The sequence below is a fragment of the Xenopus laevis genome, chromosome 9_10L, assembly GCF_017654675.1.
Source record: "Xenopus laevis strain J_2021 chromosome 9_10L, Xenopus_laevis_v10.1, whole genome shotgun sequence".
NCBI classification, from domain to species: Eukaryota; Metazoa; Chordata; class Amphibia; order Anura; family Pipidae; genus Xenopus; species Xenopus laevis.
The window spans coordinates 91,431,308-91,448,672 of NC_054387.1; the positions used below are offsets into that span (position 1 = coordinate 91,431,308).

A 17,365-nucleotide genomic window follows, 5' to 3' on the forward strand; every position below is an offset into this window, starting at 1 on the left:
ATGTGCCCCCTGATGTTCAAATCATTTTGTATAATTTTTAATGTAAAAAATGTTTTACAAACACTGTATACAGATATACAGCACTTTTTCTACCCCCTTGTGTAACTGAATTTGCAGACACAGTAGCTCTGCTTTGAGTCATCTGAAGTCCTTGTACCTTAGCTAAAGGTACTTGTTGCAATATAGTAGCAATATATGCAAAATCTTGTCAAGGTCCATTAAGACAGTAGCCAAAGAAAAATTTGCTTTCAATATTCTAACCTTACTAGTCTGAGCAATGTTTATTGCTGGATGGTTTCTTGTCACTAAGGGGCATATTTATCAAAGGTCGAATTTCACATAGAAAAAATTTCAAAATTCAAATTCAAAAAGACCAAACGAAATTAAGTCAAAGTTTTTTTTTGGTAGAATAGGTCCGTTTTTGATCGAATAGGTCCGAATTCAGCCGAATTCAAATAGTACGAATCTAAGGAATAATTAGATTCAAAAGTCCACCAATTGTCCCCAAATAGGTTCTAGGAGGTCCCCCGTAGGCTAAAACAGCATTTAGATGGCGAATGGTCGAAGTCGAATTTTTAAAGAGACAGTACATGATAAATTTTGAAATTCAAATTTTTCTAATCGAATTTGGACTATTCCCTAGTTTTTTTCATTCGAAAATTCACCTCGACCTTTGATAAATCTGCCCCTAAGTATTACCTTCCAGTCTAATAACCTACAGCAGTGATCCCCAATCAGTGGCTCATAAGCAACATGTTGCTGTCCAACACCTTGGATGTTGCTCTATGTGGCCTCAAAGTAGGTGCTTATTTTTGAATTCCAGGTTTGGCAGTAAGTTTTGGTTGAAAGTTTACCAGGTGTACTGCCAATCAGAGCTTCCTGTAGGCTGCTAGTCCACATAGGGCTACCAATAACCATTCAAGAACTTTTTGCATGTTTATGTAGCTCTCCGACTTTTTTTACATTTAAATGTGGCTCACAGATAAAAAAGGTTGGGGACCCTTGACTTACAGAAATAGATCAACAGCTAGACTAAACTATTGCAGTTACAATGATGAAAGCATTTGTCTGATGCTCGACTTTCTCGACATGGGCAAATTTAGCCCATATTACTACAATACTTTGAGGCAGGGGTGTTACTTTAATGTAATGGGTACTCATTTTTACTTTGTAGTTAACAATAGCAGCCTTTTGGCAATTAGTTTAAGTGAGTCTTCAGCAAGTTAGATTATGAAAACAATGCTATGGGTAAATGTATTAGTGCATTTTAATACCTATGTTTACTTCTCTACCTGTATAGCCAAAGTATTCTTTTGTTGAATGAAGTTTTCAACACTATAGCAAGGATAGGCTATAATATAATTGAGCAATATAATTATAAAATATACAATGAAAGGTTTTATAATAAAGTAGTTCATATATGGCCAATATTGCCTGTCAACGTGGCCATGAACAAGCTGGCAGCTTATCTTCCCCTGTATGGGACCAACACCTCAGCTAGAACATCCTTAATTGTGAGGTTGGCATTTGATCAGTAGATCAGTCCTTTTTTCCCAAGCATCTGAGTTGCCACATCAGGCAAAGATCTGCTAGTTGCAAAATGAACATTTGTTTCAGCGAAGTGTATGGCTGGAAAACCAGTCCTCAGTACTGCAACATAATTCATACTAACGGTAACATGTTAATGTCACTATCAAAAGTCAAAATGAGATAAAATATACAAGTGCTACAATAACAGAAGTCACTAGTACTATCTCAGTGCTTGCTCAATGCACTACTAGTAGCAAAGGCAATCTATGGCAGTCGCTGACACAGATACATTCCTCTAATTATATGATCAAAGTAGAGCCAGCAAGTGTTTCAGGAGTTATACCTGTAGCTGCTAGTGTTCAACTTTCATTACAAGTCACCCAGGTATATGTTCCTCTACACTCTACTGAAAGTTGTTATAAGAGCCTTATAAGGATGACAATTACTAATTACATATAAGCTGTAGATGTTCCCTGGTTTACAAAATAAAAAGCTGCACTTTTGTGTATAAATTGTTTGATATGCAACATCGTTGGGGCTTATAAAAAATGTAAAACTGTAGAATTATTCTCATATCTCTTTGTGTTCACCACACTGTCTCACAGACAGTCGGATTGCTTTTGGAGTCCACCAGCTGCTCACTTTTAACACCGGTCTGGCTTATATCTCGAAGTGTGTGTTTAAATATCTCTGCTACTGAGGTTCCCAAATGTGCCACGAATGCCTTGCTTATCAGAACATAAATGATTGGGTTAAGGCAACTGTTTATAAAGGCCAAACTTGTGGAGATGGGCATACCAATTCTGATCCACTCGCGGAATTCAATACTGTGATGGACATTCAGTTCCAGCAAACTAAAAATATGGTAGGGAGTCCAACAAACAAAAAAAGCAACGACAATAGCAAAGACAGTCCAGAAGAATTTACTAGAACCCAGTGCATTTTTGTCCTTTATCCTGATGGCAAGTAATGAGTAAGACACACTCATAGTCAGAAGAGGAAAGAGGTATCCAATAAAGAACCTTATTAGTGTAAGAACAGTGTGAGTCTTCTTCATGACAGAATGATCATAGTCGTGGAAGTTGTTGAAGCAGATGGTGATTGAATTGTCTATTTCAGTTGTGTCTCTGAAATAAAGAGCAGGAGCAGCAATGATGCCAGCGCATATCCAGACAATACCACTCAAAACCATTGATTTTCTTAGTGTCCTGTGTCTTTGTACACACCTTGTGTGAGCCAAAGATAAGTACCTATCCAGGCCAATCACAGTAAGGAAGAATACACTAGCAAACATGTTGAGCACAGCAATGAAAGAGTTGATCTTGCAGAAATATTTTCCAAAAGGCCAGTGGAAGTCAGTAGCCACATAAGTGATATGCAAGGGAAGGAACAAGACGAAGATCAGATCAGCAATGGCCAGGTTAAGAAACCATAGGGTGCTTACAGTTTTTTCCCATCTGAAACCAGTAAACCAGATGACCATAGCATTTCCAGGCACTCCTAAAAGAAATGCCAAGGAGTAGATGACAATGGACACGATGTGGAGAGCATGAGGGTATGCAGAATCATGGGGTGTCTCCTCAAAGTCATAGTAATCATATGCGTTGGAGTAGTTGTCATAATCTTCAGAAGGGATGTCCATTTCAATTCAATTGTCTTTTAGTAGGATAAAAAGAAATCAAGTTACTTAAAATTGTATTTGGATAATCCTTCTTGAATTAATACCCCATCCCTAGTTTTACTGGCATGTAGATTTATTACATGTACATCATCCTATTACAGGGCAAGTCAACCCCAAAATAAACATTTGCCTAATAAAAGAAAACATAATTCTAAGCAAATTATTTTCAGTGCTTTTAAAGTTATTTGTAAAAACAATTGCTATTTAAAACAGCATTTGCCTAACTCTTGGTTGTTATTTTTCAAACAATGATGCAAAAGTCTTAGTTCCCCAGCAAAGACAAGTCTGTTAATCAGCTGCCTTGTCTTACATTGTATCAACAGTCTGAGCCACCAGGGAAGATTAGAAATGGACAGACAAACTCTGCTTTCAATAGCAATAAATATACAAATAACTTAAAAACCATAGAAAATGTGTAATGAATGTATATTGCAAAGTTGCTTAGAATTATGTTTTCAAAAATTATGTTTTTTGGGTTGACATTCCCTTTAATCTTGCTAAAGTTTACTCATGTACAAAAACAGAGCATGCAAAACAGATTTATAACTTAGATATATTTGTAGTAGTTGTAGGACTTTTTCAGTTCAAGTCCCCTTTTAAGTCCAACAATTGTTTAGGGCCCTAACAAGGTTAAAAATATATAGGAAATCGCTGTTAGAACTTTTTAGCCATATTTCCAGAAATGTGGATAACAGCATATAAGCATTCATCACCCTAACTGGCCTTCAAAAAACTGGACTTTCAGATGAATCCAGGAGAGGAAAAGAATATATTGCACCAAATTCCCCCACTGCTTTAGGGACACTGGGGGGGGAGGGGCAGACACACTACCCTAGAGGAATTCAGATTAGATGTAGGGACACTATTTTTAATAAGGATTTTTGTAATAAAAAGAGTAACATTTCCAAAAGAGACATATTTTATTATCATTTGAAACTGCACAAACGCAAAAAAAGGGTTGATGAAATCTGTCATTCACTGATGAATTTCTGTCAAAGACTTTTGATTAATGAAGGATTCTAGTTACTTTTGTCCCCAAAAGTAACTGTACTTATCTAAAGTGCTGGCCTCAGGAGGCTCAAAACCATCTTCCATCGGCCCTTCTGACATTGCCTAAAACAGCAGGAAGCATCGCTTGGGAGGCTATTCCTACCTGAAAAGCAATTCAGCCACATGTAACAACCTAAATCTGTATGTATCTTGGCAAGAAGGATACTCTATTCCAAACAGATACACATGCATACACATCCAATCATTTGTTTATGCTCCAAGAGATCAACAGATATTCACAGTAGAGGTTTCAAAATAAAACTAAATAATTCTGTTTAGCGGTAATGTATCAATTGATAACCTTAATCCTGAAGAAATGAAATACACAAGAGGCGTTTTTTTATTTCCTTGTTTTAGCCAAATCATCTTTTATTCCTCAAAACCTATTAGATAATTATATATATTGTAAATGTGTGCCTGTCTGCTGCATAGAAAGCAAAGTATGAGGCATATATTGGGTGTATACTTTTGTCATTCAATCTGTAATGTTGCTGTTTTGGGCAAAAAAACTTTCCTAACCAACTGAGTAATTTCCTCGGGGTAAAAACATCTGCAGGAAAATATTCTGCACATACTTGGCAAATCATACTGCCCAGTCAGTCTACTATTTACACAAGAGAAAAACATATTACACATGCTTGCATACGATTTTCAGAGCACAATATTGCTGGCAAAATCCTACAGCATATTGAGATACATGAGCTACAGAGCTTTGGAACTACTCAATAATACCTGTGCGCTATATATATAGATATACATATAAGGCCAATTGATGGCCTGTCCATCTGCATCAACCCATTGATGCAATCTTCTCCCAATTAGTTTACATAAACTTCCATTGTGATCCCATCACTGGCCTGTGCCAAATGATTGAATCAGCCCTCCACAGGAAATAGTTTCATAGAGCAGATCTATATATATTGTTGGCAAACATTCTGACGTATGTTTGCCTACAATAAATTATAGCAATTGATTTATCCTGCTGCACACACTGAAAAGAGTTAATTCCCTGGTGCTAACAGTGATATATAAAAGTTTACAAAAATGCTGTTGCACTCTAGGGACTTATGCAATAAAAGGCTTTATTAAATCCCATATATATATATATATATATATATATATATATATATATATATATATATATATATATATATATATATATATATATATATATATACCGTTCCCACCATGACCTCAGTGAAAAGGATTGTGCAGATCATGATTTTTGCATATTGTTTTAATTAAGAAGTATCTGTTGTCTGTTATTTCTTACACTAAACAAGAAAATTAAACCAATTTCTCTAGCTTCCTGTTCTTCTGAGTTACAGAATATTGCTTATAGCGTGATATGGGGGAAAGGGGAGTAAGTTCAGTGAAAAACAATATAGTTTTCTATTAGTGCTTTTTAACAATGAAAAATATAGAATTTATATATTGTTATGGTTATTATTATAATTAACATGTATTTATGAAGCAGGCCATCTGTGCTTGGAAATTACAGGAGCAACAAGCTGTGTAAGGTGATTTTGGGTATTTTGACAGCAAATGTTTTCCCTCTAAGCACATCAGCAATCAAGTCACCCAGTGCATCATAAGCCTATTCGTTTTCCCTTTCATTAATTTTGATATTAGTTGATTAATATATTGAGTGGCATGGTTGTTACGTAGGCCTGGGCAAGTCACTTACTTTTACCCAGAGTGAAGGAATAGAAGAAAAAGACTTCGAATTTCGAAGTGTTTTTTTGGCTACTTCGACCATCAAATGGGCTACTTCGACCTTCGACTACGACTTTGAATCGAACGATTCGAACTAAAAATCATTCGACTATTCGACCATTCGCTAGTCGAAGTACTGTCTCTTTAAGAAAAAACTTCGACCCCCTAGTTCGCCACCTAAAAGCTACCGAAGTCCATGTTAGCCTATGGGGATGGTCCCCATAGGCTTTCCAAGTTTTTTCTGATCAAAGTATAATCCTTCGATCGATGGATTAAAATCCTTCGAATCGTTCGATTCGAAGGATTTAATCGTTCAATCGATATACGTATAAGGCCATTTTATGGCCTGTCCATCTGCATCAACCCATTGATGCAATCTTCTCCCAATTGGTTTACATATTCTTCCATTTTGATCCCATCACTGGCCTGTGCCGAATGATTGAATCAGCCCTCTACATCAAGGCAGTGTCCTGCACAGGTCTGTTTGGGTAGACCCAGAACCTACTCACACTACCTTAAACTTTAGCCCAACCTGGGACCCATGCAAAGCAGAATTCACATCACTGATTGCTGGAAGTAGCGTCACTCCAAAGGTGGATCAACCCGGTCAGAGGGAAAATGTTAGTTTCAACTTCAGGAGGTGAAGCAAGTCTGCAATCATTCCAGGTACCCAGGCAGGGTACCAGCAGACCGCCTACATGGTCAAGGAACTTGGATCTTTCTGTCCAAAACCCGACCACTTTGCTGACCTGATGCAGAAATCTACACCAAGGAGCCTCTTAGTGGTAAAATGGATCTGTGATATTTCATTCTTTCATTGCTGTTTCCCGAGGGGAAAAAATGTGCCTACAAAATGCTCATGGCATGTGAGAAGCACTCTAACCTAAAGTATTATTTTGGCCAACTTGAGGGGCCCAGCCCCCACAACAAAAACATTTTGGGGGCCCCAGCTCCCCATGAAATTTTGGTTCAGTGTATTGCAGGCCACACCCTCCCCAGCCCCCTTATTATCACCGCAGGTTTTAGCCTCTCTATAGTTTCACCTCTGACTTTGGTAAAGATTTACGAATGCAGCACAGTAGCAAAATAGCATAACTGTCTTGCAGTGCCAGGGTCCTAAGTTTGATTCAAGTACAGCAGCAGCTACAATGAGTGTATGTTCTCCCTGTATCTGAGTTTCCTATGGGTACTCAGTTTCCACTCACACTCCAAAAACTTTTATAGGCAGGTTAACTGGATCCTGATACGATTGAGGCTGGTCTTTGTATGTGACAGGTACCTTAGAGACTGTAAATTCCACTGGGGCACTGAATGATGTTTATCTCTGTAAAGCTCTTCAGAACTGTTGCTGCTATGTAAAAAAAAGATAATAGTACTCTTGCATTGAATTTGCATAGGTGGTGACATTTTTTAGTGGTTTTGAACAAAGACAAGGAACAGAGACAGAACAAGCAATGATGTAATTAAATATGACAACGGTTTCAAACAGTAGCAGAAAAAAGGCACCTAAACGGCAACACCTTAGTAGAGCGTTATAGTAGTTATAGGAGTTTTTTTGTTAGGCAAAGTAGAACATTCATATATTCCCTTACAGGCAAACCAAAACTTTGTATTTCTTTCAAAGGAAAACTATATTTATAAGCAAGTCATTTTACTATAGTATACTGCATATAACGCTCTACTAAGGTGTTGCCGTTTAGGTGCCTTTTTTCTGCTACTGTTTGAAACCCTTGTCATATTTAATTACATCATTGCTTGTTCCGTCTCTGTTCCTTGTCTTTGTCTCCTAACTATTAGTATGCAAGGGAACTATAGCACAGTTCGCAGGGCAGCATGTGAGCTATTTTGATATTCTAAATGTTCTGCTCTAGTGACTACAAAAGAAAATCTTGAAGTTCTGGTTGCAGATATATTAAGAATCACGTGCCATAACTAGCATACAGGGTGTTGAATTCCCCAAGAAGGTGTAGCTCAGGAAGCTGATAGTGAATAAAAAAAGCTCTGCTTCTTCTGCCTACCTAATTATATAGAAAGAGCATTTAAAGAAAAGTAGAACCACATTAATATGCTCATGTTTCTTTAAAGCAACATTAACACCAAAAACTGAAAGTATCAAAGTAATTAAAAAACAATGTACATTTGCTCTGCACTGGTATACTATAGTTTATATAAACAAGGTGCTGTGTAGCCATGGGGGCAGCCATTCAAGCTGAAAAAAAAGGAGAAAAGATTTGATTGAACGATTCGAAGGATTTCAGTGATCGATTGAACGATTTTTCTTCGACTTCAAAAAACGTAGAAAACTGCTCTGGAAGGTCCCCATAGGCTAACATAGCACTTCGGCAGATTTAATTTGGCGAAGTATTGAAGTCAAAGTTTTTTTTAAAGAGACAGTACTTCGATTATTGCATGGCCGAATATTCAAACTATTTTACTTCGAGTCGAAGTCGTAGTATACTATTCGATGGTCGAAGTATCCAAAAAATTACTTTGAATTTCGAATTTTTTTACTTCGAAAATTCCATCGAATTCACTTCGACCCTTGATAAATCTGCCCCTTAAAGTGTCTTACTTCAGCAAAATAGTACAAGTATGGGATCCGTTACATAGAAATCCCCAAATCAGAGAAAGACCATCTCCCGTAGACTCCATTTTATCTAAATAATCCAAATTTTAAAAAATTATTTTCTTTTTCTCTGTAATAATAAAACAGTAACTTGCACTTGATCCAAACAAAGATATTATTAATCCTTATTGGAATCAAAACCAGCTGATAATGATTTTCTAGTAGACCTATGGGGGAATGTAATATACATAGTAACATAGTAAGTAGGTTGAAAAAAGACACACGTCCATCAAGTTCAACCTTTCAACTCTTTTTAACCTGACTAACTGCTAGTTGATACAGAAGAAGTAAAAAAAAAAACATCTGAAGCCTCTCCAATTTGAAAAAAATTCCATCCTGACTTTTACTATGAGCTATCTTCCATAACCCAGTATTCCTTCGATTGCTAAAAAGCCATCCAACCCTTTCTTGAAGCTATCTAACATATGACTGATTTAGGGAGAGAATTCCACATCTTCACAGCTCTCACTGTAAAAAAAACCCCTTCCGAATATTTAGGCGGAACCTCTTTTCTTCTAATCGGAATGGATGACCTCGTGTCAGCTGGAGAGACCTACTGGTAAATAAAGCATTAGAGAGATTATTATATGATCTCCTTATATATTTATCCCTAGTTATCATATCTCCCCTTAAGCGCCTCTTCTCCAGCGTGAACATCCCCATTTTGGCCAGTCTTTTTTCATAGCTAAGATTTACCAGCTTAGTTGCCCTTCTCTGGACACTCTCTGATTCAATAATGTTCTGTTTGAGCACTGGAGATCAAAACTGTACAGCATATTCTAGATGGGGCCTTACCAGTGCTCTATAAAGTAGAAAGAGCACAAAAAACTGCTCAAAGACACTTTGAGTTAGCTACCATGTTTGCTTCCATTTTGACCAATTACAGATTTTGAGACCAAATGGCTTTTTGAAAACATTCGCAATGTATGTAATAAAATATTTAAAATATTACAAATTATTTAACAAAACTCCAGATCAGGTGTTATCTCTAAACCAATGCTTAGCAATATTATGTAATATTTGCCAGCTAATGATTTCATTAGCAGTGCTAAACATTCACAAAGAAACCATTTTAAATAACACTTGCGAATTTTAATTACATTCTTTTTTAAGGTATGGAAATCCAAATTATGGAAAGATTTGTTATCCGGAAAACCTCAAGTTCCGAGCATTCTGGATAACAGGTCCCATAAATGTATGTACTGTTACTAGCATTGTACTTGTACACAACTGCAGAACCGGGAGTGCTGTAATAAAAGTTAGCATCAAATCTAGATATTCATGGTAACCAATCATGGGCCTCATTTACTAACAGCCTAGACCTGATAGAAACGTTGATATTTTTATTACGTTAGTATCAACCTGGGGGGGTGGAGGAGACGAAGAAGGCAAATCCTCAGTAGTTTTAAGTACCTAAATGTATAAAACGGTGTTCCATTTCTAAAACAAAATTATACAGAGGGGGTACATATTTAAATTGGGATTATGGTTATTATAATATATTTTATTATATCATTTTCTACTTTTTCAGTAGCAGTGCTCTTTATTTCCTGTTTGTTCCATTTTGTTACAATGGTGTTGATTTCCTTTTGATGTACGTGCATGCTGCTTTAGAGCACAGTTTTAAACTTTGAATTGTTGGATTTATTTTAGGTAGGTTGCATTGAATTTGTAAATTTGTAAATAGGATTCAGCTTGGATTTGGCCTCTTGCCATGTTTGATACTGGAATCAGCCTGACAATCAGTAGAGGAGTCAGCCGGCAAGGCCATTTATGTCCTCTTCCTTCTGAAAGGCAAAGGAATTCTATTTCTATTATATTCTTTTGTAATTGCACAATTCCGGTGGTATGTTGGTCTCTTGACTTAAATTGTTCAGTTTGTAGCTTTTACTCAAATATTTGCTCTGAGAGGTTATCGTTGAATTAAGGGAACAGTTAATTTCACTATTCTGGACTACCCTTGGCAGCGCAATCACTATAAATCTCTTCCTTATGCTGAAGACAAATTGGCAAAATGAGAGAGTAATCAGACTCTCAAACAATACTTCTGTTGTTTTTCAAGGACTTTGATTACAAGAAATGAGGCAAGTATCCAAATTTTCAAAGACTAAATAATCCTGTGATTGAATAATGCATAATACAGACAGATGCATCTCAAAGGAAGTTAACCAATACTGTTCTATCAAAAACCAAGCTTTTCAACTTCACACATGATATTTGTACAGTACCACATTTCCCTTGTTTTAGTAAACATAGCCCTGTAGGCAATTATTCCATAACCACACCCATATAGCATGCCAGACAAGACAGAGACCATTGTTATAAATATATCATTATAAAGTTCTGTACTCACACCCGTAAAACCTTTTATCCTTCTGTGGTCTAATAACAATGATTCAAGTCAGCTCTATGCAATGCTGAACATACTGGAGCAGAATATTTGTTTGTCCAAATAAACAACATTAAGGGGCAGATTTATCAGGGGTTGAATTGAAAATTTTAATTTTTAAATTCGAATTTCGAGTTTATTTTAGTGTAATTTGACTAAGGAATAGTCCAAATTCGATTAGAGTTTAAAGAAAAATTCAAAATTTAGCATTTACTGTCCCTTTAACAATTCGAATTCGACTAATCGCCATCTAAAACCTGCTGAATTGGTGTCTTGGCCTATGGGGGGACCTCCTACAATCAATTTGGAGTTTGGTGGACTTTTTAAATTTTTTAATACATTTTGATGGTCGTTTTTATTTAAATTTTGAGTTTATGGGAGTTTTTATTAACTCCCATGAAAAGTCATTCAACCTCCCAAGTAATATAACCAGTATATAAGTGTTTCATCGAATATAAAATGTTAGATCTGTAATGTGATTGTAAAATGAGTTAGTGAATAGCGCAAAGGAGAGAAGTGGAGATATTAGCAAGGCAAAAGAATGGGAAGAAAATGTTTAGATACAGGTATAGGATCTGTTATTCAGAAAGCTCCCAATTATGCAAACATGCATAATAATTAGTAGATATGCTTTGTAGTTTAAGGAAATGCCTTGACCTTCATGTATGGCATGCTGACAGATAGGGGATAAACCCTTTAGTACTACACTACAATGCCTTACTTCAGTTGAGTGGCAAATTAAGGATTTCTACGTTGTTGTTAACCACAATGATGCTGTACATTCTTACCTTTAGATCTGCTTGAAAAAGACCAGACTACTTATGACAATCATGTGCTTATTTATGACATCAAAGCTAAAAATACCTCTATATCTTTACATACCAAGTTTCTTTCCACACTAGGATTGTATCTGCATGACAGCGATTTTTTTTTCTTACAGTATGTTTTGAAATAAAAAAAAAATGGCTTTCCAACTCATTAAAATACTGTACTAATTGGCCTTGAGACAGAGGGAAAGAAGGCAATTATGATAATGCAGGTGCACATCCCACAAGTAGTTTGTGTATATAGATAAAGGTCTAACTTTTTCCCTAGTATAGGCAGTAACTTTGAATTGGTCTTATCACAGATTTCAGGCAAAATGTGCAGGATACACTAGGCTCTCTCCACCCTTACTGCAAAGCAATAATCACATCAATTACCCTGCATTTGCTGTCTAATTATAAAGCTAAAATTACAGGGAAAAGAGACAGTATCAGCTGTTCTATCTGGATGCCAGGAAAAATATTGCTGTAAGTATGACTACATTTACGGTACCTTGTGTCTATTTCTCTTTAAAAAAAATGTTCACCTCTCCATGAAGAGAAGTTAAAAAGTGCAAAAGGGGGTTTCTTTTTCTTCTTTCCTTTCTGCTGTACATCCTATTAGAAGTACGTTTGTGATTTATTTCCTAATATCATTCTTATAGTAAAATACATAATGATTATATATATAATTATATATTATACCCTATGGCCATATATATATATATATTTATGTATTTTTTCCCTGACAGTATAGGTTGCATTGTCATTGTGTTTGTCTTTCTTCAGCACTAGGGAAAGAAGCAGAACATGTTTGTTTTCCTGCATGCATGGTAAAGAATACCCATTGCACACACATATAACTGGCAGTAAACTGCAATGTAAGCATTGATAAAAAAAAAAAAAAGCTTGCACAGTAAAAATTTAACAGTTGCATGGATGGCAAAGGGTCTCACAAGCTAACTGATAGCTTGCCAGTTTGGCTGAACACTAATAGCTGTAACAAGTATCCAGGGGTTCATTGCAATGGTGCAATAATCTATGTAAATAATTCACTTTCAATACATATTAAAACATATGCTTATCTGGTCAATATCAGTGTACATCCCACCAGTAGTTCTTGATAATAAAGTAGAGCCAAGAGTCCAGCAATCGCAAATTAAGAAATTATCTATAGCTAAAGGCAAATGGTTTAAAGTAAAGGGCTCAATTATATAATTTATTATTAAAGGGATCCTGTCATCGGAAAACGTGTTTTTTTCAAAACGCATCAGTTAATAGTGCTACTCCAGCAGAATTCTGCACTGAAATACATTTCTCAAAAGAGCAAACAGCTTTTTTTATATTCAATTTTGAAATCTGACATTGAAATTTATCAGAGCACAAGTCACATGACTTGTGGCAGCTGGGAAATTGACAATATGTCTAGCCCCATGTCAGATTTCAAAATTGAATATAAAAAAAATCTGTTTGCTCTTTTGAGAAATGAATTTCAGTGCAGAATTCTGCTGGAGCAGCACTATTAACTGATTCATTTTGAAAAAAAAAAAAAAATTTCCCATGACAGTATCCCTTTAAGTATACCTACCCACTGGGCACAGAACGCACTGGCAGATGTGCCTAACAGGATTTTAAAACTTGCCTAACAGCAGGAAAAGCAGTCTGCACTTAAATAAAAAGTTTATTTGCAGACAGGTACTGTATTTTGGCTGGATCCCTATCTTTTATCTTTTGTGGTAACTAAAAAATGGCTAACCTCTTTACTCAGTGTCTGGTAAGCTTTCCCTCTCTCTAGGAAATGATAAATACATATGTTTTTAAGTCTAATACAAGTTACATCAAATAGAAAACCAGAGAAGGCTAAAGTAACATCAAAAGGAAAACTAAAGTAAGTTATAGGTCATATGAAGTTGCCCTTATTGCTCCATGTCTCTCTGGTCTTTTCTAGCCAGGCCCGGACTGGCAATCTGTGGGTTCTGGCAAATGCCAGAGGGGCTGCTATAAGGTGCCATTGAAAGTCAGTATTTAGTGGGCTGGTGGGGCTGTTTGGGCCTCTATGTGGGCTGAGTGGGCCTCTGTGTACCTGAAATGCCAGGGCCTAATTTAATTCTCAGTCCAGACCTGTTTCTAGCCCTTGCTGAACTCATGATCTGCACCATCTGTGCATGCTGAGTGATATCATCAGAGGGTGTGGGGCAAAAAAAAACTGAGGATATAGAGTTTCCGGAACATTTCTTGCTCTTCATTGATCTTACTTATGACTTACTAACATTTAACGTAAAATGTGCTTATGGTATATCATTTCTATGTTTTCCTTACTGGGGATTTACCAAAGAGCTTGTTCAAATCATAGTCAAATCATTTGATTTGTGCAGTGAATGCTTATCTTGTAGCCTGCACTATATAAAAAAACAATAATCATAAATACAAAATGTAATCATTATAAAAGCAGGCACCAAAAAAAGCACTGTGCTTACAACATTATATTGCAATATTTACTATAATTTGCCTGTAATACTTTTAGTGCATAATGCCTAAGCAATTTGTCAAATGCTCCAGTGATTTTTTTTTTAACATCATCATATTTTTTTAACTGTCCTGTATATGTCCAAAGGATAAAAAACACAGATCTAAAGCCCTGTGGGAGTTTGAAAAAGCCCATGTTTTCTTGCTTATGAAAAGACTGCATTCCAAAGCATTCAGTCAGAGAATACCTCCATTCAGTGCGCTGTGTGTATTTGCATGCTAGAAAAAAGAATTAGGGCACAGACTCTCACTGTATTTCCTGAGCTATAGGGGGAACAAATCACAGAGGAAATGTTAATGTTAAATAGATCAAAGAAAGGAAGGAAGCAAAATTCTATTGTTGTTTTAATGTATATTAAAAACTGTTAAACCCATCCAGCAAGTCTCTTTAATTAAGACAAAACTGCACAATGATACAATGATGGTAGAATATGCATATATGATTGGTTAAGCTTTCTTCTTAGCATTTATTAATGTTTGGCGATTATTATTAAAAACTGGGAGCTTTAAGGAAATGATAAATGTATCCTTCCTGGACTGTAACGTAAAAAAAAAAAACATGTGGGTAAGAACAGAATGCCAAAGCAAGGAGAAAAGTATGTGTTGCATTGTTTGTATTGTATTCAGACAGACCCACAGAAAGCAGAATTAATCCCATTGAGTTGCCAGCAGCTCAGTTTTACCCATCAGCCCCAAGTACACAGCACAGCCATAGGGGCCCCCACATCTATTTAATGCTTCCAAAAGAGCCTTCTGGCTATTTTTGGGCTAAAGCACACAGAAACCCCCAGAGGGTACATCAAGAGCAATGTTAAAATATTTCATACTGTGTATTAAAATTTGTAGTACTTATACATGTATTCTGTTTAATTCATTATTAAATTAATTAAATCCCAAACCAAATCCTCGATGTGGTGCATTCCTACATTTTATTGCCCCCAACAAAATATGGGTGGCTAAATCCACAAAGTACATGTATGGGATCTGTTAGGCAGAATGTTCAAGACCTGGGGTATTCCAAATAAGGGATCTTTCTGTAATTTGGATCCCCATGCCTTAAGTCTACTAAAAAAGCATTTAAACATGAATTAAATCCAATAGGATTGTTTTGTCTCCAATAAGGATTAATTATATGTTAGCTGGATTCTAATACAAAGCAGTATTTTATCATTACAGGGAAAAAAGGAAATTATTTGATAAAATCAGAATTTATTGGAGTCTATTGGAGATGGCCTCGGAGTTTCTGAATAACAGGCTTCTGGATAACAGATCCCATACCTTTACCTATAAGTATGGCAATTAAAGTGCTCACTCATATGAAAATGCTCATTGCTGCTTTTTTGTGTGATTACATAATTTTACTGTATGTTCAGTTACCATACCTGCTGGAAATCAGCCAGTTATCATTGTAGTTCTCTGCTGTTACCTGCTGCTTTTACAGTAGTCTTTCAGCTAATTCCATGGGAAATAAAAGTACCCTGTCAGGTTGGTGCACTACTTACATAATAAGCAGGCCCATTCTGGCTCAACTGGTAGATGAACTCAGGATTTATTCTTGGTTATTGACTGTTTAAACAGTTGTTAAAAATAATGGGCTGATTATTTATTTATGCCTCCTGAAAAACACCCCACTTGCCATCAGTCTTCTCCTTACAATTACACCAATGTGTAGGTCATTTCCTGTTTAAGTATTATTCTTTTATTGTAAAACAGATTAGTCAAAACAAATAGTGTTTGTTTAGCTTCTTTAGCTCTTGTTTTTCTGCTTGCTTGATAACAGAAAGCTCTTTAAATTGAATGCCCAGTATAACATTGTTGTGCTCATTTAAAAGCAACGGATTTTTGACCTACAGTAGATCCCAGATGTTTGTAATGATACCCTCTATTTATGGTATCACAACAGAGACAAAACTAAATGTGTATAATTATACAGTTTGCGGTTTCAATGTGTCTTAATGCTGTTGACTCACTCAGTGCAGTACAGGCAGTTTGCAAAACAAATCAGGCAAGGCTATCATTTGGTCTCTGCTTGGGTAGAGCAGTGTTAACCCAAACATAAGTATTTGTTTGCTCATTATTATCCCTCACTTACCTTAAGCAGACATATTAAACATCACTTAACAGACTATGGTACATTTTTTTTGCATGAGGCTCCCAGATTTCTAATGGCAGCTCTGTATATAAACCGGCAAGAGTCAATTCCCCATACACTTATTTTACCAGATGTAAAATGCACATAAACAAACTCAGGGATAAACTGTGTTGGATAATTTACAGAATCTAAAAAGTTAGGTGAAAACAAAAACAGGAAAATATAATTCAATGTAACTATAAACTAACTTGTTGCGATAGAGTATTCAGAAAACAGAACTGTAAAACTAGATCAAACATTATGACCAGGACAATATTTACCGGAAGTAAACTGTACAACAAAGCAGAATCCTCCAGCATCTCTCCTGCTTGCATTGTACACATATTTCCAGCAAATTCTAGCCAGACCTATCCCAGTAGATGTTTACAAGTATGAGATGCTACACCAGCACAAAGACCCTTTACAACCCCACAGCCTGGAAATAAAACTCTCACTCACCTCACGCTGTACAAGGGAACTGTTTAGCTGTTTTGCAAGAGATGTGTGATGAATAAACCTTTGACAGAAACACAAGTGAGCAGCCTCCCTCAGGATGGGAGTAATTTCCAGCTACGAATCAGAAACGTCAGTGACATTTCCCATAAGGGCTCACATAGGGAGAGACACTTCAAGCTGTGGCAGAGGAAAGAAAACATTTTAATGCACTGCAAAGAATTAACCTATCCAGATGTGCAGAGGACAGCTGGATAAGAGTAGCTTCAAAGCCTAGTTAAAATAGATAAAATATGCAACAGTGCTATGTAGCTTAAAGCTGCCCTTGCCTAACATCATACTTGCTATTCCATCCAGTATCCAAGTTGGCATTTAAAAGAACATTTATAGCCAACAGCAACAGAGTTCCAGCACTCACCACTTGTATAAATAAGACATTTAGGGCTGCAGGCAGTACATT

The 17,365-nt window shown here is 36.3% G+C and overlaps 1 protein-coding gene across 2 annotated transcripts; it reads right to left on the bottom strand.

Annotated features, from left to right (window-relative positions):
* Positions 1-734: 734 nt before the first annotated feature.
* Positions 735-17,109, bottom strand: gpr1.L (G protein-coupled receptor 1 L homeolog). 2 transcript variants are annotated; one of them, XM_041576988.1, is made up of 2 exons: positions 16,912-17,109; positions 735-3,192 (listed from the first exon to the last, which is right to left on the bottom strand). In XM_041576988.1, the coding sequence occupies exon 2, from the start codon at positions 3,170-3,172 to the stop codon at positions 2,117-2,119; it is 1,056 nt and encodes a 351-aa protein (XP_041432922.1). In that variant the 5' UTR covers positions 3,173-3,192; positions 16,912-17,109; the 3' UTR covers positions 735-2,116. The 2 variants fall into 2 exon arrangements, with proteins under 2 accessions (XP_041432922.1, XP_018091674.1); XM_018236185.2 differs by having other exon boundaries at positions 735-3,186; positions 16,912-17,107.
* Positions 17,110-17,365: the final 256 nt, after the last annotated feature.

Excerpts from the sequence above, each read along its gene's own strand:
- gpr1.L (XM_041576988.1), bottom strand. The coding sequence starts at position 3,172 with ATGGACATCCCTTCTGAAGATTATGACAACTACTCCAACGCATATGAT.